This window comes from Ailuropoda melanoleuca, chromosome 3, assembly GCF_002007445.2.
Source record: "Ailuropoda melanoleuca isolate Jingjing chromosome 3, ASM200744v2, whole genome shotgun sequence".
In the NCBI taxonomy this organism is placed as follows: domain Eukaryota; kingdom Metazoa; phylum Chordata; class Mammalia; order Carnivora; family Ursidae; genus Ailuropoda; species Ailuropoda melanoleuca.
The window spans coordinates 120,962,455-120,982,549 of NC_048220.1; the positions used below are offsets into that span (position 1 = coordinate 120,962,455).

Genomic DNA, 20,095 nt, shown 5'->3' on the forward strand with positions numbered 1-20,095 from the left:
CAGCCAAAGCCAATAGTCACTTGTCCATTTGTCCATCCTTCCATCCGTCATCCATCTATCTACCATCCATCTGTCCACCATCCACCCACCGGTCTAACTGTCCATCATTACCAAATATTTATTGGTGCTTATCTTATTCCTGGTACCATGTAAGGTATCAGAAACACAATAATGAGAAACAAAAGATCTCATCATGGAATTAACAGTCTAGTGAAGAGAACATTTTAAAAAAAGAATACAACAGATAAAAACAAATTTTAACTCAAAATGTACTACAAGAAAGAGATTTTAGTACTCCAAGAACATATGAAAGAGGGAACTGACAATAACTGACCTAGTTAAAGATCATATCAGGAGGGCTAGGATATAGACTACGTGTAGGAACAAATTAATCCTGAAGGCACAGCGGTTTAATACAATGAAGCTCATTATTAACCTAGAGTACATGTTTTATAAGGGTCAGCAGGGTCCTCCTCCACCTAGCCACTCAGGGACCCAGGCTGACACAGCCTCTGCCATCAGAGCTCCAATCAGCCTCCAGTGTCAGTGTGAGAGGAGAAGAAAAGCAGGATGACCGCAGTGGATATTTTCAAGGCCAAGCTCCGAAGTGGCTTGCCTCACTCATGTCCATTCACCAGAATCCAGTTGCCTGGCCCCAAGTGAACTGCAAAGGAAGCTTGGAAATGTCTAAGAAGAGAACAAGGAAAGGGCAACACAGGGCACTGCTTCTGCTGTGAGAAGTCACGGAAGTCTTCCCCGGGGAAAGAGTGACTGATATGTGACGCAGATGTACTCCCTCCTGAGGAAACACTGGGGGTCACCTAAATGGGGAGGGATTTTCAGCCCTCTAAATCCCTTAGCTTTGTGTGTGTGTGTGTGTGTGTGTGTGAAAGAGTGGGGTGGGGGGAAGGAAGAGGTAGGAGGTGGGGAAAAGAGAGAATCATAAGCAGGCTCCACACCCAGCACAGAGCCCAATGTGAGGCTTGATCTCATGACCCGGAGATCATGACCTGAGCTGAAATCAAGAGTCAGATGCTTAACTGACTGAGTCATCCAGACACCCCCGCAACTCCTGCCTGGGCTCTTTTATAATCGGTTTATTTGAGCTTAGACAGGTTTAACTAATCAGTCCAAACTTAATCGTTAATTTCGTTTGTATTTTCCATTTACCTAGTCTACTAATGAAAAGCATTTATGGAGTGTTTGCTATGTGGAAGTTGTAGAATAAGGCTATCCACAATAATATATGAGGCATTGTCATTTCCCTCAGGATCTTTGATCTAGTTGAAAAGGTAAATGTGTAGAAAGTATTAAGTAAAACGATAAAGACAGTATTGTTAATCAGAGGCATAAACAACACAGTATATTATCTCACATAGCAAGACAGCTGAGTAGTTTTGAAGATTAGGTAATTGAAGATTAGGTAATCATGGGTGCCATCAAGGACCAAATTCTTTATATCTTTCAGTTCTGCCATGCTCGGGGTTGGCTGTATCACCACACTTCATATGTAAACATGGCAATATTAAGTGGAAGAAGACACAGAAAAGGTACATTTCTTTTTTGTATGTCTCTTTTTATGAGAGAGTGTCCTTCCCGTAGGTACCCTAGCAGATTTCTTTCACACTGTATTATGTTAATGTCCATGCCCAGAATAAACATGGCTGAAAAGATGACATCAATCATGATTTACTTCCTGCGGGGGACTTGCTTCCTCAGAATGAAGAATGAAATCAAGATTCTGTTACAAGGAAGAAAGGGAATCATAGTTATATGGCCCCATACAAACGGTGCCCTCCATGGAGACGGTGCTGCATGCTAAATGAGGACTCAGAGGTGTGTTATAACAACAAGAGAACCCACCGTGGTGTTCTCTTAAGAAGCCTGGCAAAACTTCATGAAGAAAGACTCTAATGTCAGGGAAGGCTTTTCAGGCAAAGAGACAATGACCAGGAGAGAGGAACATATAAGGATTGATGGGCAACGGAAGGAACTGTCTGACTAGAAGCCTAAGGAAGTCTGAGCTTTGGGAAACTGGGTGTAGAGAGAGTGAGGAGATCTCCACAGGCCCATCCCAAAGTGCTTATCCCATTCTCCCTGGGATATTTCAGGATGAGAAAATTATCTTCCATAGTTTCAAGTATGATTGGATTATTCTTTGTGGTCACCCAAAAAGCACAGCTCTACTGGGATATCTATTTATTTTTCACAATGACATCTGTGATGATTAATTTTATGTGTCAACTTAGCTAGGCTCTGGTGGACAGTTGTTTAGTCTAACACCAGTCTAGATGCCGGTATCTTGTAGATGTGATTGACTTCGAGTAAAGTAGATCACCTCCATAATGTAGGTGGGTCTCATCCAATCAGTTGAAAGGCCAAAGAGAAAAGACTGAGATCCCCAGAGAGGAAAGAATTCTGCCTCTACATTGCCTTCAGACTCAAGACTGCAACACTGACTCTTTTTTTTTTTTTAATTTTATTTTATTATATTGTGTTAATCACCATACAGTACATCCCCAGATTCCGATGTAAAGTTTGATGCTTCATTAGTTGCGTATAACACCCAGTGCACCATGCAATACGTGCCCTCCCTACTACCCATCACCAGGCTATCCCCTTCCCCCACCCCCTCCCCTCTGAAGTCCTCAGTTTGCCTCTCACAGTCCATAGTCTCTCATGTTTCATTCCCCCCTCTGATTACCCCCCTTTTCTTTATCCCTTTCTTCCCCTACCGATCCTCCTAGTTCTTATGTTCCATAGATGAGAGAAATCATATGATAATTGTCTTTCTCTGCTTGACTTATTTCACTTAGCATTATCTCCTCCAGTGCCGTCCATGTTGCAGCAAATGTTGAGAATTCGTTCTTTCTGATAGCTGAGTAATATTCCATTGTATATATGGACCACAGCTTCTTAATCCAGTCATCTGTTGAAGGGCATCTCGGCTCCTTCCATGATTTGGCTATTGTGGACAATGCAGCTATGAACATTGGGGTGCATATGGCCCTTCTCTTTACTACGTCTGTATCTTTGGGGTAAACACCCAGTAGTGCAATGGCTGGGTCATAGGGTAGTTCAATTTTTAACTTTTTAAGGGACCTCCACACTGTTTTCCAGAGTGGCTGTACCAACTTGCATTCCCACCAACAATGTAGGAGGGATCCCCTTTCTCCACATCCTCTCCAACAATTGTTGTTTCTTGCCTTGTCTATCTTTGCCATTCTAACTGGCGTAAGGTGGTATCTCAGTGTGGTTTTGATTTGAATTTCCCTGATGGCTAATGATTTTGAACATTTTTTCATGTGTCTGTTAGCCATTTGTATGTCTTCATTGGAAAAGTGTCTGTTCATATCTTCTGCCCATTTTATGATTTGTTTATTTGTTTCTCGTGTATTGAGTTTGAGAAGTTCTTTGTAGATCTTGGATACCAGTCCTTTATCTGTGGTGTCCTTTGCAAATATATTCTCCCATTCCGTGGGCTGTCTCTTAGTTTTTTTGACTGTTTCCTTGGCTGTGCAGAAGCTCTTTATCCTGATAAAAGTCCCATAAGTTCATTTTATCTTTTATTTCTCTTGCCTTTGGAGATGTGTCGTGAAAAAGGTTGCTCTGGCCGATGTCTTAGAAGTTGTGCAACACTGACTCTTGCAGGAATTTCTAGCCTGTAGGCTTTTCTTGTAGATTTCAGACCCCACTGCCCCACAATTTCGTGAAGAAATTCTTTAACATAAATCTTTCTTTCTTTTTGTTTTTTTTTTTTAAAAGATTTATTTATTTATTTGAGAGAGAGAGAGGGAGAGAATCCTCAAGCAGACTCCTGGCTGAGTGAGGAGCCCAATGCAGGGCTGGATCCCAGGACCCTGAGATGATGACCTGAGCTGAAATCAAGTGTCAGCCACTCAACAGACTGAGCCACCCAGGTGCCACCATAGATCTTTCTTCCTATGTGTGCATCCTATTGGTTCTGTTTCTCTGGAGAACCTTGACTAATACAGCACTTCTGATGACAACAATCTCCCATTTTGAAGATTAGCTTGGATTTTAGGCTCTAGCTTTAGCGCAGCAAGATCTTTGAGAAAACAGCACTTGTTTCATTTTCGTTATGTGAACGCATTTTGCCTAGTCAAGTGACTAGGAGGCTGGCATGGCCCCTACTGGGAGACTGAGTTCCTGAGTGTCAGAGAGCTTCTGCCTCAGGCTTCTTCAGGGTCTGGATCAAGCTCCTTTGGCTTCCATAGGCAGAAGTGAACTTCTGATTTTCTCAATCAGCAAAACAGCCTTGGGCAGACTATTCCGGGGGAAGGTCATTATTAGTGTCCTATCTGCAGTCACCAAGCCACTTTAATGAGAAAGTCTCAAAATCATCTATGCATACCCTAAATCCAATCCATGTGCTGGGTGCCATCTAGAGAGGAAATAAGAAAGCTTTTGGATAAGAAGTTACATTGCCTGGTGCCTGGGTGGCTCCGTTGCTTAAGCATTTGCCTTCAGCTCAGGTCATAAACCCCGGGGTCCTGGGATCGAGTCTCACATCAGGCTCTCTGCTCCATGGAGCATGCTTCTCCCTCTGCCTCTGCCTCTGCCTCCCTCCCTCTCTCTCCCTCTCTCCCCCTCTCTCTCTGTCTCTCATGAATAAAAAAGGAAATCTTAAAAAAAAAAAAAAAGAAATTGCATTGTCCTCTGTCTAAAGAAAGAAATTATTAGGAAAAATGGAGATGATTTGAATAAAATTTACGAAAGGAGAATTGGGACAGACCCCCCCGGGTGATGTGTCTCAAGTGCTACCCCAGGAACTTGAGTATCTGTTTCCTGTGGCAGGAGCATTCCTAGAGAAGAGATCGGTGCCTAAGGTTATTAAAGCTATGCTGTTGTCTCTCAGCTCCATCCCTGCCCTCAAAGCAGCCCTGTGATGCCAGGACCCTGCAAATTACTTTTCTCCTTGATCAAGGAGTAGCGGGCGCTGGAAGGAGATGCTGAAAGGTAGGAAGATGCTAGAAAACACTTGTTCTTTCCTTTTACTTGCTGTTTTTTGAGTGTCATCTGGCTAATAACCCTCTGGTAGCTGGAGTTGGTCCCAGACCGGCATCTTTCTATACGCCCAGAATTAACTTCACCGCACCCTGACAAATGTGCCAGCTTACCTTGGGCAGCCCTCCCTCCTCTGAAGTCCGAGTCTCAGCTCTGCGGGGCCCTACTTCCAGCTTCTAAGTTCTGACAACACCCACCTCTTCTCTTTATATTCCCAGCCTTAGGAGATGGTTGCTTCTTGCAATTCCTATCTCTGTATTTAACCCATTCCTTCTATCCAATTTTCTCTGTTGAAATGCCTGGGATGGTGTCTGCTTTTCTGTTTGGATCCTGATAGAAACAAATGCTTGATGACAGGAGTCATTAATATTACCTGAAAAATCCCACTTCACCCACACCTGCACACATGCATACACACACTTTCCTGCTTATCAGACGTCTCTCTGATTAGAATTGGCTTCTCATGCAGGTTTTCTACAGAGAGAATTTCTCTTTGGCAAGTTTGTATAGTTCACTTAGAAGCTATATTTTTCATTATAAGTGAATACATTTGACTGCTGGTTTTTATACATTGGCCTCTGGCAGCCTTATTCAGGCTATCAACACAGATCCATTTCTGGACGCTGGCAATGGGTATCCTGCACTTGCTGAATGAGGGTCAGCCCTGAAACTGTAATTCCAGCAAAGTGAGGACACCCTGACCAGTCAACCAACCTCCTCTCTTCTTCTTCCCCATACTGGTGTCAAGCATGAACCTGTTTCTCTTCAAATAGCAATAGGTAATATTATGAGACAATGTCCCCTTCTTGAACACATTACATTCCTTTCTTTTAATTCTTCTCTGAATAAAACTTCTCTGAAAAGGATCTAAAAGCCTTCAACATTAAGATATAAATGACCAATACAGTTAAAGCACCTCCTCTAAGAAAGTATTTTAATTTTATTTGCATTTTAATAAACTTTTAATTGGTTTAAATCCGAGGAATCAAGCATCGATTTTAGAATCTCCGAATTCACTGGTCTGAGTACTAGAGTATTTTTCAGTGAGAAGGGGTGGGGCGAAGGTGGATCACACTCCAACTGCTCCTGAAAATCAAGCAACCAGATGCCTATTTTTGCTACCCTTAAAGTTGGCACTGACATAAAGACACGTTCAATCCCACACAGTCCTTGACTGTCCCTGGCCAGACCATAGCTGACCTCCTCTTGGCCAAGGCCACAGTGGAGCACCCTGGGGGAGGCCACAGGGCACCTACACATTTCATAACAGGCTCCTTTGTAGCGTTAAACAAATATTTGCTTCCAGCCTGCAGAGCTGATCCACGGGGCCTGAGTTTTCACACGTATTCATGTGTACCTCGGCTGCTCACAGTGCTGGCTCTGCCAGCCTTCTGGCTGGACCCCCACGGCCAGCTGAGCAAGCAAGATGCAGTGGCAGTCCTGGTGCATCTTTTTTTTTATTTTATTTTATTTTATTATATTATGTTAATCACCATACAGTACATCCCCAGATTCTGATGTAAAGTTTGATGCTTCATTAGTTGCGTATAACACCCAGTGCAAGTCCTGGTGCATCTTAGCAGCTGGAGGCCCCCCGACTTCTGTGTGGAATGGGGACTCTAGCTTTCACCTGGGGCAGCTTCTGGTCATTTCCAGTACTCAGTTCACAGGCAAGAAATGAGGAGGGCCCAACTCTAATTCACATCTTTGAAAACTGGATACAAGGGACATGGCCAGAACATGCGTGAAAGGATAACCCCAAGTAAGATTTAATAATGAGCCAAAGTTTAAAATGAATCTAATGGACTCATGGAGAAAAGTACAAGGGACCCGTGCCTATGGGTTGGGGCCTCTAGTAGGGGCCAGGCTTTCGACTCTGCATCCTGGAACTTGAGCAGTTGGCTAAGTCTTTTCAGACTGCCATCCCCTCATCTGCAAGATGATGGGGGCTGGGGTTTTTTCAAAGCTTCCCCACGTGTTCTCCGTATTGTTTTGCTGGGGCTGCCGTAACAGAGTGCCACAACTCAAGGGGCTTACACAAAGAAATTCATTGTCTCCCAATTCTGGAGGCTGGAAGGCTGAGATCAAGTTGGTTCCTTCCTGGCTTTGCGGGGGCTGGGGTGGGGTGGGATCTGCCTCGTGCCCTTCTCCCAGCTTCCGGTGGCTTGCTGGCCATCTCTGGTGTTCCCTGACTTGTAAATGCATCGCCTCCATCCCTGCCTCCGTCTTCACACCACATTCTCCCTGTGTGCGTGTTTGTCTCTGTCCAAATTCTTCCTATCTAAGAACATGGTCGTATCCAGTTAGGGCCCACCCAGTGACCTCATCTTAACTCCATCATCTACAAAGACTCTATTTCCAAATAAAGGCATCTCACAGAAGTATGGAGATTAGGATTCCAACATCATTTTGGATGACATAATTCCACTCCTAACCTTCTGACCTGATTTTTGCTGGCCAGCCTCCTGGCAGGAGGCTACAGAGCTGGCCTTCCCTCTGTGGCCAGCCTGTCATTGGTCTTCTCTTACTTTTCTGTAGGAACACAGGACGATGGATAGATACATGTCCTAATGACCACTTTCCAACTGTACAACACCAGACAAGTGCCTTTACCTCTCTGAACCCCCATTTCCTCATCTAAAAGATGGCAGTAATGGGTTTGCTGAGAGAAGTCAGTGACCTAAAGCAAAGAAATACTTGTCTGACACATGGTAAGTACTCACCAAATTATAGATATTATTATTTATTCCCGTTGAGTCAAGGAAGGGATGGGTCAGTGATTCCCTAACCCTGGCCGCATATTAGAATCATCTCAGGGAACTTTTTAAAAATTATTGGCACCCAGGCCCCACTAGAGATTCTGACTCCATTGCCCTGAGATGGGATCCAGGCACTGACATATTTAGAAGCTTCCTGGTTTATTTTAACAGGCAGCCATGACTGAGAACCACTAGACTAGTTGAAAGGATTGGAAACACTAGTGGGAAAGCCTCAATGCAGTTGCAAGTCCGAAGAGGTTGACTTGTAGCTACTTCGCAGATGGGCCAGGTGGGGGAGGCCAGCGAGAGCTCTTAGAACACTTGCAATGAGGTGACCTAGATTTCAGAGCCATTTTCTTGCTTTGTGGTCTCCCTATAAAATTGTTTCCAGGCCTCTCCAGTGGGGCAGCCTCCCCACTGAGACACTCCCCTGGGCCTTTTCTCTCACAGCGATATTCCGTCCACTTGCCCACAAGACCCAGATGTCACGTGTCCCATCTCAGCTCCAGGTCTGGTAAAGAAATCCTCAGTAGGAGTTAATCCCAGATAACAGCTTGAGGCACTACCCTCCGCAGGGGTATCTGCCTAGGAGGGCTCATCGCTGGTCTCCAGGAATTCTCCAGTGAGGAAACTTAGGATGGGTAGACTTAGGGGAGGGGGATGCAAAGCCTCTTATAAGCCACTGGGTGGGAACTGTTCCCTTTGAACTGGCATCACTTGCAAGGCCCCCCCTATACTGGTGACCTGGAGAGCTTCTCTTTAACTGAGTAACTCCGTCACTTCCTCACTCTACCTCCAGGACCAGCTTCCTTGTCCTATCAACGTGGGCTTGAGAAGCAGCTGTCCCGCACAAGTGATTGAACTTGCATTGGTGACTTGTTTCTTGGGCCCCTTGGCTGAGTAAGGAAGGCAGCTGTGGGCAGCCCTCTGCCGCTCCCCCCTCTCCAGCTGCTCTGTCACCTCACCATCAGGCCTGGCTTCTCCGAGGCTTGGCCTTCTTACAGCGCCAAGCGTGTTCACTTAGCAGCCAACACTTGCCACTCATCAACCCTGTAAGTCCCAGGGTCTCTGCAATTCTTGGGGGAGGGGAAGTGGCTTTTTGTTCTGTGAGTGAACGAGTTAATATTAAATGAAATGATACGTAAGTAGAAGCAATTTTTAATGGCAAGCCTACATAGATTCCCTTAATTTATTGTCATAAAGAAGTTAGGAATATCCATTGGTTCTTTGTCCAAATTAATAAAAATGTAGCAAATGAAAGCAATGATAATTCTCTACACTCTGATCTGTTTGAAGTGGCGTGTTTGGTTTGGCGCTTTCCATTTCTTCCATTTTAATCAAGAATATGTCGGAAGGATGAGTAGCCAGAGACAGACAACCTTCTTCTAATACAAAGCAGGATGTTGTATCTTCATCTGGCAACGACTGGCTTGAATTTAACCTTCGCCTTTGGAAACGCAGGGCAAAAGGAAATATAACCCAGCACGGGGAAATGCTTTTGCTAAACCGGGAAACTGCACCTGAATCCAGCTCAGTGCTCTGGAGTCACCCAACTGCCTTCTGCTGGCGTCTGGAAGAAGAAACAAGTTACTTTAAGTGGACCAGGTGGGGAAGCATTAACAGTACAAGGAGAGTGCATGAGCTCCCTCGATCGTCCTGAACCAGTTCCCCCTGCCGTTTCAGACAGAATTGATGTAGTTAAGCCCAAATTTCCTGGCAAGCCCGAGGGCAGCTTTTTCCAAAAGCATCTCAGACCGCGAAGGCACATGTCTAATCACGAAAGCAAACCTCTGGACACAGGCTCTCTGTTTCCAGCTGGTTGTGTATGTTTCCTTCACACTTGAACAAAAACGTGCCAAGGTGTGACATTTATGAACCCTACCAACTGGGGGCTGTGCACACAGACCCAGTTGCCTGCGGGGTGGGAAAGAGATGAATGGGGGCTGTCCTGCCTGAGGAGGAGGACGGCTTCCCCTCTGGCATGCCTGCAGCCTTATTTATTACACACCAAAGTATAAAACCTCCCAGCCGGCTGCAGCTCGCATCTCCAGCCCTGGCATCTGCCCGAGAAGCCCTGCCGTCTTCTCCAGGAGGCTCTGGGGCTTTGTTGAGAATCATGCTCGGGAGGCAGCTCGTCTGTTGGCACCTGCTGGCTTTGCTTTTCCTCCCATTTTGCCTCTGTCAAGATGAATACATGGAGGTGAGCGGAAGAGCTAATAAAGTGGTGGCGAGAATAGTGCAAAGCCACCAGCAGACTGGCCGTAGCGGCTCCAGGAGGGAGAAAGTGAGAGAGCGGAGCCATCCTAAAACTGGGACTGTGGATAATAACACTTCTGCAGACCTAAAATCCCTGAGACCAGATGAGCTACCGCACCCCGAGGTAGATGACCTAGCCCAGATCACCCCATTCTGGGGCCAGGTACTCGGAATTCTCTTCTAAGGATTACTGGGAAAGCTTAACGAGTTTTGTTGTTCTTTTTTCAGCTACGATTCTTAGGATCAATGCTTTCGAGAAGTCTGCTCTGCTGCTTGTCCGTGTCTTTCTCGGTTGCTCTGGGGGACTGGGTGGGGGGGGGGACTGCTGATCTCTGTTAGGAAATCAGCAGAGGGAAAAGGAGAACAGAGCAGCCAGCTCCCTGCTGTGCTATGACTTGATTGCTTTCTTGCTCTCTTGGTGTGGAAAGAAGTGCTGACCTATGCAGATAGACGGATCCCGGAGACAATCATTTGCAGATCCTAAAACAGTTGGATTTTCTTAATCCTTCCCAGCAGGGAGAAGCTGCCCTTTGAGTTTTTCACTTCGATGTGTTAGTTTACTGTGACATTTCATGCCAGGCTTGTTCATTTGATTTATAGTAGTCTAGGGTGCTAAGCCTCTATGTTCAGTCTGTGAACCATAGAGTTAGAACAAAAAAGATTGCTTGTGTGTTAAAAGCAAAACTTCATTGTGTGATTTAAAGCCTGATAATCACTGAGGGCTTGATTATTTACCTGGGTGTGAACTCAGCACCCAAGGAAACATCTGTAACTTTTCTCCGGGGATTATTGGAGTGAGGTCAGGTTTCAGTGTAGTAATTTGCAAATTGGTGAAACTCAATTTAATTTAAAACATTAAGAACCGGACAAAATGGATTTTTACTTACCTTCTCAGCATCTTGCTTGCTGAAATCAGAGGAGGGGAAAAGAAGAGTTACCTTTAATTATAGGAGATTTGAACAAAGAGGTTTTACAACCAGAATCAACTGTGTCTTTGCATTAAATAAGCCCTGGAAAGGTTCATGCAGTTGAAATCTAAGCCTGTCCTCTCACAGACTGAAAAGTTTGGGTTGAGACTGGCGATCAGCTGGAGATCTGGATCTGACCTGGGATTTCTAACTCAGCTGCACAGTGCAGTCGCCCAGACTGTTCTGTGAGTCTGTGTCAAGAAAAAATTGTTCCTTGGAGCGCCTGGGTGTTTCAGTGAGTTCATCATCTGCCTTGGGGTCACGTCATGATCCCAGGGTCCTGGGATGGAGCCCCACGTCACATCACGTTCTCTGCTTAGCGGGGAACCTGCTTCTCCCTCTGTCTGCTACCCCCTCTCCCGCTTGTGCTTGCTCTCTCTCTCTCTCTCTGTCAAATTAAATAAATAAAATCTTTTTAAAAAAATTGTTTCTTTAAGGAGCCACAGAAGAAATGATAACCTCCAAATACAATCTTATTTTTCAAAGGACACTTTTAGAGATTGTCGTTTCATCTGACAATCTTTTTTTTTTTTTTTTTAAGATTTATTTATTTGTTTTAGAGAGAGAGAGAGTGCAGGGGGCAGGGGCAGAGGGAGAGCAAGTCTTACGCAGACTCCCCGGCTGAGCGTGAAGTGGAACGTGGGGCTCGATCTCACAACCCTGAAATCACAACGTGAACTGAAACCAAGAGTCGGCCTCCCAGGCCCCCACACTTTTTTTTTTTTTTTAAGTAATCTCTACATCCACTGTGGGGCTCGAACTCACAAACCCCAAGATCAGGCGTCTCAGGCTGTACTGACAGAGCCAGCCAGGCGCCTCTCATCTGAGAATCTTTTGACTGGAGGGTGACTCATGCTACTTTGTATTTTCTTAGTGGTGAAGACATTTTCATTTCCGTCCAAGCTTTGACCTGGACTTTCCATTTCAGTGGATGGGATCTTTGCTGGGCCCTTCCTGGCCCTTGCAGTGTGAGCTTCCAGACGCAGCAGAAGGCAGATGCGGGCTGTCCTTTGTTGTCATTTCGTGGCAACCAACACCCAGCAGACCACTGGAATCCAAATTGCATTTCTACTTCGCCCTATCTTCCAGACGTAGGCAACCAGCCTGCTGGAGTCCGATGAGGGGGGCGGCAAGTCACTCCCTGGCTTTCTTTTTTCCCAAGGGGCGCAGGGTGGGGGTGGGGCTTTCAAACCCTCCTGGGCTCCTGAAGTATTTTCAGACAAACCCCCAACAGGAGATACTGAGGCGATTCAGAATCATTGATATTCCGGCGCTCTTCCGGAAGACTCATCTGCCGATGGGTATGGAGACTCACTGCATTGAGGGTTTTCCTGTGTCCCCTGCTTCCCTACCTTCCCCACCTCTCTTTTAATTCTTCTTTTTCCTCATTCATTGTTTCACCTATGATTTCCTGTGCTTCTACTATGTGCCAAGTTCTCTCATGGGGATAAAGAAGCCCAAGCCTGTCTCCGGACAGTTCTGAAGGGCTCTCGTGGGGATCAATGAATAGATAATTGAATACCGTGTGATAAAATCTCGGCACAAAAGGCAGTTGGGGAGAAAGTGCCAGAGTGGTGGCGGCTGCTACATTGGATCTCAAAGGTGAGACAAAAAGGATGGTTATCCATGCAAGAAATAAAATCTAAAAATATGTGGGACAGCAGAAATGAGGGAGCCTGGGAGGGATGGGCGCAGCTGGAGCCCCTGAGCTGTGCAAGGAAAACACAGGATGATCTGAGCGCCAGCCTGGAAGATTCTGTGGGCCGAGTTAAGGAGCTTGGACCTCAGTTTGCCAGCCAAAGCTGTGTCTGTTTGTTCACAACAGGGCAGTGAGATGGTCTGGTGTGTGTTCTAGAAAGAGGACTCTGGCCATGGGGTTCGTGGTGGGCAGAGTGTGCAGAGATTGGGGGAGAGCAGACCTGGGCTCTCCTTTCCAAGCAGTTTCTTCCGTTATGAATCTCTCCTTCTCCTCCTGGACTCCCTTCTCCCCTTCTTCCCACTTCCCTTCTTTCTTTTTCCTCTTTCTTTGGTTAAAAAAGGAGCTGTGTGGGGCGCCTGGGTAGCGCAGTCCTTAGGCGTCTGCCATCGGCTCAGGGTGTGATCCCTGAGTTCCGGGATTGAGTCCCACATCGGGCTCCTCCGCTGGGATCCTGCTTCTTCCTCTCCCACTCCCCCTGCTTGTGTTCCCTCTCTCTCTCTGGCTGTCTCTCTCTGTCAAATAAATAAATTAATAATCTTTAAAAAAAAAAAAAAGGAGCTGTGGGCGCTCTTTCTGAGAAGTCACTCACTAATAGCAGAGCTCATATCTGAGTGGCTGCCCCATCACCTCCATCCACAAAATGGATGGGACTTGTCTTGGAGACACTCCGCTCCTGCCACGCTGCTCATTCTCCTGTCTGTGGCTTTCAAATTTGATCTGATGATAAGAAAAGGATTGATAAACTTAAGAGGGTGTATGTAGTGACTCCCTAGCATGTAATTGTCCCTTACCTAGGTGATACCTTTGAATTAACACATCTTGTCCAATTTGCTCTAAGAGTCCCTTAAAAGGCTCACAAGCATTATTCCACTTGACCGTAATGTGAAGGACCAGGCCAGAGGAACATGTGAAATGTTGTAGGAGGGCTCTCAGGACATGACCAGCTCGGAGGAACTAGGAGACTCTCCCTGCTGGGATGGCAGCTCTCTGCTTTGGAAGCGCTCCCAGGTGGCTTGGGCACATACCCTGGTCTTAGCTCTGGTACCGAGCAGCCCCCTCTCCTGGAGCTAACTTCTCACACTCAGACACTAGACTTCACAAATAAAATCTTTCTAAACCATTATTTGAGGGTTTAGAAAAGACCTTAGTATCTTTGCTTTCTCTTGGAGCTGGAAAGTAATTTCCCAATCATTTTACCCAGTGCCCTAATTTAGTAGACAAGAAAAACAATGCCTGGGGGGAACGTGCCATTGCTAAAGCCACACAGAACTGAGAAGGGAGTTCTGGTCCAGGACAGACATGTTCCTGAAATTCTTAGCATCCCAGGAACTCAATTCTGTTCTTTAATCGCTCCCGCTTCAGAATTTTCCCTCCTTCTCCACCAAAGCCCTTTATTGGCAGCCTTGGATTTCTTGGAACTTAAAAAACTGTATTTCACATTAGCAAAATCATACCAGGAAATTATGAAGTACTCACTTCTCAGATTGCACTCTTGGATTAGAAGGTGGGGCAGTGCTGTGGCGTCTGACTTTCCAAGTGTCTGAAGTCACTTATCTCAGACCACTTGCTTTAGCTGATTTTCTTTCCTCCACCAGTTTTATCCAAGGTTTTTACAGTATCTGTCCAGTGTGGGACCTGGTGGGCAGAAGACTAGACAGGCCTTAGCTCCACTCTGTGGCCTCTGTTCACTTGAGACTCGGGCTCCGAGCTGTTGAAAGAAAATGCTCAGACTACAGATATTCCGCTTTGCCCCTGAAGAGCGTGGCGGAGGCCTTTAGGGAAAAGGCATGAGGGAGTGAGGAAAACGTCCAGGCCCATTTTTGATTAAAAAAAGAAAAAAAAGTGAAGTCTAAATGTGCAGCAGTGGAAAGCTTGACCCACTTTTCTGCTTGGATTTCTAGCGATAGAGAAAAATTGAATTTCAAATTCTTCCTTCCTTTCTCCCTCCCCCCATCCCTCCCTCTTTTTCTACTTCTCTTTCTTTGGAATCCTTTAGAAACAATATGCTGTTTTCAAAGGACCACTGAATTGTAACTCAAGTCTAGGAAGTTTCCATAAGTTAATGATATAGTAAGAGGCGAGTTACCAGTTTAGTGCCGCTCTAAATTTAATCAGCGAATCTGGCTCTTTCACTAGATCTGGAGCTCCTCGACAGTCAGCACACAGTTTAGAAATTTTTCTTTAAAGAAATAAGCAAGTCCGCTCCGTGTCATATTTGAATACACTTAGTACCCGTTAAGTACTCAATCCCAGGACCTTGAGATCATGACCTGAGCCAAAGGCAGATGCTCAACTGACTGAGCCACCCAAGGGCCCCATGGATGTAGAAATTCTTAATAACTATATTGGAAGTTGATCATTCTTACCATTTGAGGGTCACCTACTCAAAGGAGCGACAGGAGAGGCGCCTGGCAAGTGGGAAAGAGAGGGCTGCCTCCAAGTCCGCCTCTGAAGGGGTTTCTTCCCTGGCCATCACCAGTAGCCTCTGGACAGCACTTCCCGGAAATACTGCCCCACCCCCTGCCAGCACCACGCTCCTTGCAAAGAGCATGCCCTTCTTTGGACCCTCTGGCTTCCTTGTCCTCTTGGTCATCTGCTCTCTTTAGCTAGCATGCCATTCAAGCCCTCACCCCACACCAGCTTTTCTGATGCTGTCGTGGGTTGTTTGGAGTTAAACTTACCCAAAAGACAAGACCAAGGGAAATTCACAAGTCCTCCTGACTCCCCAGTACCATTGTCTGAAGTTTCTCTCTGTCTCTTTTTAAAGTCTCCACAAACCGGAGGACTGCCCCCAGACTGCAGCAAGTGTTGCCATGGAGAATACAGCTTCCGAGGCTACCAAGGCCCCCCGGGGCCCCCCGGCCCCCCTGGCATTCCAGGTAAGATTGAGAGAGATGCTCTGTTTGTTGCCAAACTAGGAACGAGGGCGAATCAAGATAATTTGGGTTCACTTGTGTGTGATCCAAAGGGTATGCGTGGGCAATCCGGAAGAGAGTTCGGGAGGGGACTGGGTTTACAGAGCCAGTGAGGTGGACCGGTATACCATAAACTCTATAGTGTTTGTTAATGAGCCCGCTTGCAGAATCCCAGGCGTTAGGCATCCTGGGGCACCAAGTCTCCGGCAGCGGGGGGCGGGGGGTCTTCACCAGCATGGAGTACAGAATCATGGGATCCTATTGGACATACTCTTGTTTGGGCATTTCTGCCACGATGTGCTTTATGCCACACACTCTAACTTTCAGGAACTTATGAAGTGAAGGTGGCGAGGAGAGGAGCGCCTACTGGGCTTTCTGGAGCCTACTCCATAGTGCCATTCACTGAACTACACAGCCTTCTCTTTGATTCTGTGTCTAGCTGAGTTTTTCTTCCCTTAGTCTCAGGGTCTGTCCATGGTCAGCTATCTCTTGGTTGACTTTCATGCCTCTCTTGGGCTCACGGGAACATTTTTGGGCTCCAGCACCATATGGCGGCCTGGAAAACGCTGTCGTTCTCCTTTCAACCACCTACCCTACTGAGTGTGCCCCAGGAATGGGAGGTTCTGAGAGCTGGCTCATGTCTGGCGTCAGCCAAGGAAAGGGTAGCTCAGATTCTTTCTGTCTCAGGACTCTCGAATCCACCTGAGGGTAATTGCTTTCCTCTTCCCTGGGTCAATTCCTGGGGTAGGACTTTTTCTCAGGGTTTGACAGAAGTCCACTTGCTCTTCTCTCACTTAACCTCAGTGATGTTAACATTTATCAAAGGAGTTCTAATTTTTTAAAAAATATTTTATTTATTTATTTGAGAGGAAGAAAGATGGGGAGAGAAGGAGCACAAGCAGGGGGGAAAGGGAGAAGCAGATTCCCCACTAAGCAGGGAGCCAGACATGGGGCTCGATCCCAGGACCCTGAGATCATGACCTGAGCCGAAGGCAGACACTTAACTAACTGAGCCACCCAGGTTCCCCCAGTTTTAATTTTTTTAATTTACTTTTGAGTGGCTTCTCTTATGCAACCAAATTTAAAATGAGAAAACATTCTGTTAGACTTTAAACCGTGAATACTGTCTTAGAGTCTATGTCATTGAATGTCAAGGGCAGCTGCCAGCAGGTGCATTGACTGGGGGTAAAGAATACTCAGCCTCTTACAATCTGAGGTCTAAACTCTCCTGAAGGTACAGAACAAGCTGGCCTTGGCTAAATGTTTCCCAATCCAAATGGTTTTATTTTAGTCCATTGACTTGTAAACACAGTCAAAGTTCATTTATCTGGAGGGTTTGCAAGCCTGTTATAATACCTGACCAAAGATAGCATGCAAAATAAACAGGGAGAGGGTGCAAAATTCAACAAATATAAAATAAAGGAAGAGTTGTAGAAATTGTCTCTTAGTGGCAAAGTGAAGAGTTCAAATCATTATCCAAGTCTGGCTTTCAAAATTACTGTTACAATTTGTATCAGTGATTTTACATCTCCCTCCGTGATAAAAGTGGTGCACGCCCTGTATAGAAATTTCAAAGAGACAAAAAAGTACATAGCATGATACAAAAGCCAATCATGTTTCATCCATTCAGAAAAAAAAACACTGGAAATGTTTTTATGTAATATATAAATACTATTTACACATAATATTGCACTGTCTCTACTGATTCATAACTTTTTAATCTAAAAGTATCGTGAACATTATTAAATGTTATTAAATATTTTTCTTTAGCATTCTTTTTCTCTGACGATATAACATTATTTACTGGGGTGTACCATTTTTTTATTTGGCTCTTTCAGTATTGGTGGACACTTAGTTTGTTTCTAATCTCTGCTGTTATAAATGGTACTTTGATCATCAGTCCTCAAAATTTTTCACCCACCTCTTGCTTTATAGGAAAAACAGGCTTTGGAGACTGGGTAGCTAAGGCCGTCTTCAGTGGCCTGTGTTAGAGATCCCATTTGGTGATGGCCCCTTGGCTGTGTTCCGGACTGTTTCCAATGGTCTTCTTGGGCAATTGAGAGCGAACATTTTTGAAGAAAGGGTCTGCCTTTGAATCACAATAGATGGTCAGTGTGAGTGATGGGGGCTTTCTCCTATGATGCCTTCTGCTTGTAATTTAAGGAAATCATGGGAACAATGGCAATAATGGAGCCACTGGCCATGAAGGGGCCAAAGGTGAGAAAGGAGACAAAGGTGACCTGGGGCCACGAGGCGAACGAGGGCAGCATGGCCCCAAGGGAGAAAAGGGCTACCCAGGGATTCCGCCAGAACTGCAGGTAGGTCACCTTGGGAAGATCTCCATGGGACTTCTAAACTGCCCAGACCCTCACAGTGCAGGAGGCAGAGGGCCCAAGTGCCTCTTCATGCCCTCACTGATGGCTGCTGGCCCACTTGCCCACATGCCCACATACCCACATGCCCACATGCCCGAGGCTGGCTTTGCTTCCCCCCCCCCCACCGCCCGCTGCAGGGCGTTCGCAGGCAGCCTGTGCTGTTCAATGAGCATTTTGAAATCATTCTTAGGAAGTTGAAATTCAACTCCCTTCTTAGACCAAATATACAACAGCCCTGCATATCAGCTAATGTCCCATTTTCCAAATCGGAAGAGATGTTAAATAAAAAGGTTTTGGCAATTGAAATACATAAATTTTAGATGTATAAATGGAGTGTGTCTACTTAGAATATTTTATTTATTCATTTTGTTACATTTACGAATTTAAATCACATATATGGATATTTATATTTAAGTATTATTCTCTATCAACTCTCGATCTTAGGTACAGTTTTTGTTTAAACTTTTCTCATCAGCATCTTCTTTATTGCTAGAGACATTTTATTTTTTGACTTATCCATCCTAGTTTAGATTAGACTAGATTATATTTATTTCAGCTTAATGTGTTTTGAATCTATTTATGAGGCTATAATTGAATATTTTATCCTAAGCTTACGTACTCATTTGTTTCTCATTTATTTCTCTTTTAAGTGATGTTCAAAATTCTTGTTGCCAATAACATCTGACACTCGCAAATACAAGGTTAGGTCACCAAGAAAATTACTAAGTCTTGGTTATTTCTTTATTTTCTGGCCGATATTTTTAAAATTGATTTTTCCAAGGGATTCCTAGTGACATTGAAAGCTAGCATTTATTATAAAGGTTGTTTTGGGCTGGTATGAAACAGTAACTGTGGCTAAAGTAAAATACAGATCTTCCTCAGCTTAGGATGGGGTTATGTCCCGATAAACCCATTCTAAGTTGAAATATGGTAAGTCAAAAATGCATTTAGTATACCTATCCTATGGAAAATCATAGCTTAGCTTAGCCTACCCTAAACGTGCTCGGAACACTTCCATTAGCCTACAGTTGGGCAAAATCATCTATCACAAAGCCTATTTTGTAATAAAGTGTTGACTATTTCATGTAATTTATTGAATACTGTACGAAAAGTGAAAAACAGAACAGTATGGGGATAGAGAATGGTTGTGAAGTGTATCATTGGTTGTTGACTCTCTTGACGGTGTGGCTGACTAGGAACTGTGGCTCCCTGCCCCCGCCCAGCATCACAAGAGAGGACCTGTTGCATATTGGTAGCCCAGGAAAAGATCCAAATTCAATATCTGAAGTATGGTTTCTGCTGAATGCAGATTGTTATGGCAGCATCTAAAGCTGAAATATTATTAAGTCGAACCATCGACAGCGGGTGCCCATGTGTCATTGAGAGACTATACCATAGCATGAGAGACTTGTAAAGAACCAGAATACAGAGACTTTTGTCTGAAAGATCAACTGTGGTAAAACTTTGCCTTTTATTTGGGCATATCTGGTGGTCGTTTGACCTTGGAGACATCCCATCATTTTTCTGGGCCTCGAGTTTTTTTAAGCTATAACCTGAGAGGTCTTGTGTATTTCTCTCACTGCTTTTGAGATTTTGTCACTTGTAAATGAATGCTATTTAAAAAATTTAACAACCTGGGGTCAATGGGCAGCAAAAATTTACAAAGAAAAGAAGACAGATGCTGCTTGGCCAGATTAAAGGTGTCTAAGGGAGATTATGAAATTGCTCTATCAATTATTTTACCCTCAAGCCACAATGTAATAATTTGGGAGAACTACATCCACAGGTTTTAAAAGAGACATTACAGAGGAGGGATGATTGGCCTCAGACAACCTGTAAAGAAGGGTGACTTCCAGGCCCCTTCATTCCCATTTCTAAAATCCCTCCTCTGCTGTCACCCCTCTTCTTTCCCCTTCCTTCTGAGTCCACAGCCCTCATGCTGTCTTTCTGACTGTCCAAATCCTTTCATTGTTGATTCTCCTAAGCGTGCTTTCCCCTGAGTCTTCCTAACTTCAAGCACTTCCCTCTCTCTCCTCTTTCACCGCCTCACTTAAAACTCCCTTTCACTGAAGACAGGTAATCCCAGCAAGCTAAA

General features: G+C 45.0%; 1 protein-coding gene across 1 annotated transcript in view; it reads left to right on the forward strand.

Annotated features, from left to right (window-relative positions):
• C1QTNF3 (C1q and TNF related 3) overlaps window positions 1–20,095 on the forward strand; it is a 53,139-nt gene that overhangs the window by 21,379 nt on the left and 11,665 nt on the right. The window contains exons 3-8 of the mRNA XM_034657033.1: window positions 1,469–1,550; window positions 7,567–7,739; window positions 8,587–8,839; window positions 9,249–10,206; window positions 15,478–15,589; window positions 17,789–17,943. Coding sequence (XP_034512924.1) covers window positions 9,724–10,206; window positions 15,478–15,589; window positions 17,789–17,943 — 750 coding nt within the window. The 5' untranslated portion in view covers window positions 1,469–1,550; window positions 7,567–7,739; window positions 8,587–8,839; window positions 9,249–9,723. The remainder of the gene's footprint in view (window positions 1–1,468; window positions 1,551–7,566; window positions 7,740–8,586; window positions 8,840–9,248; window positions 10,207–15,477; window positions 15,590–17,788; window positions 17,944–20,095) is intronic.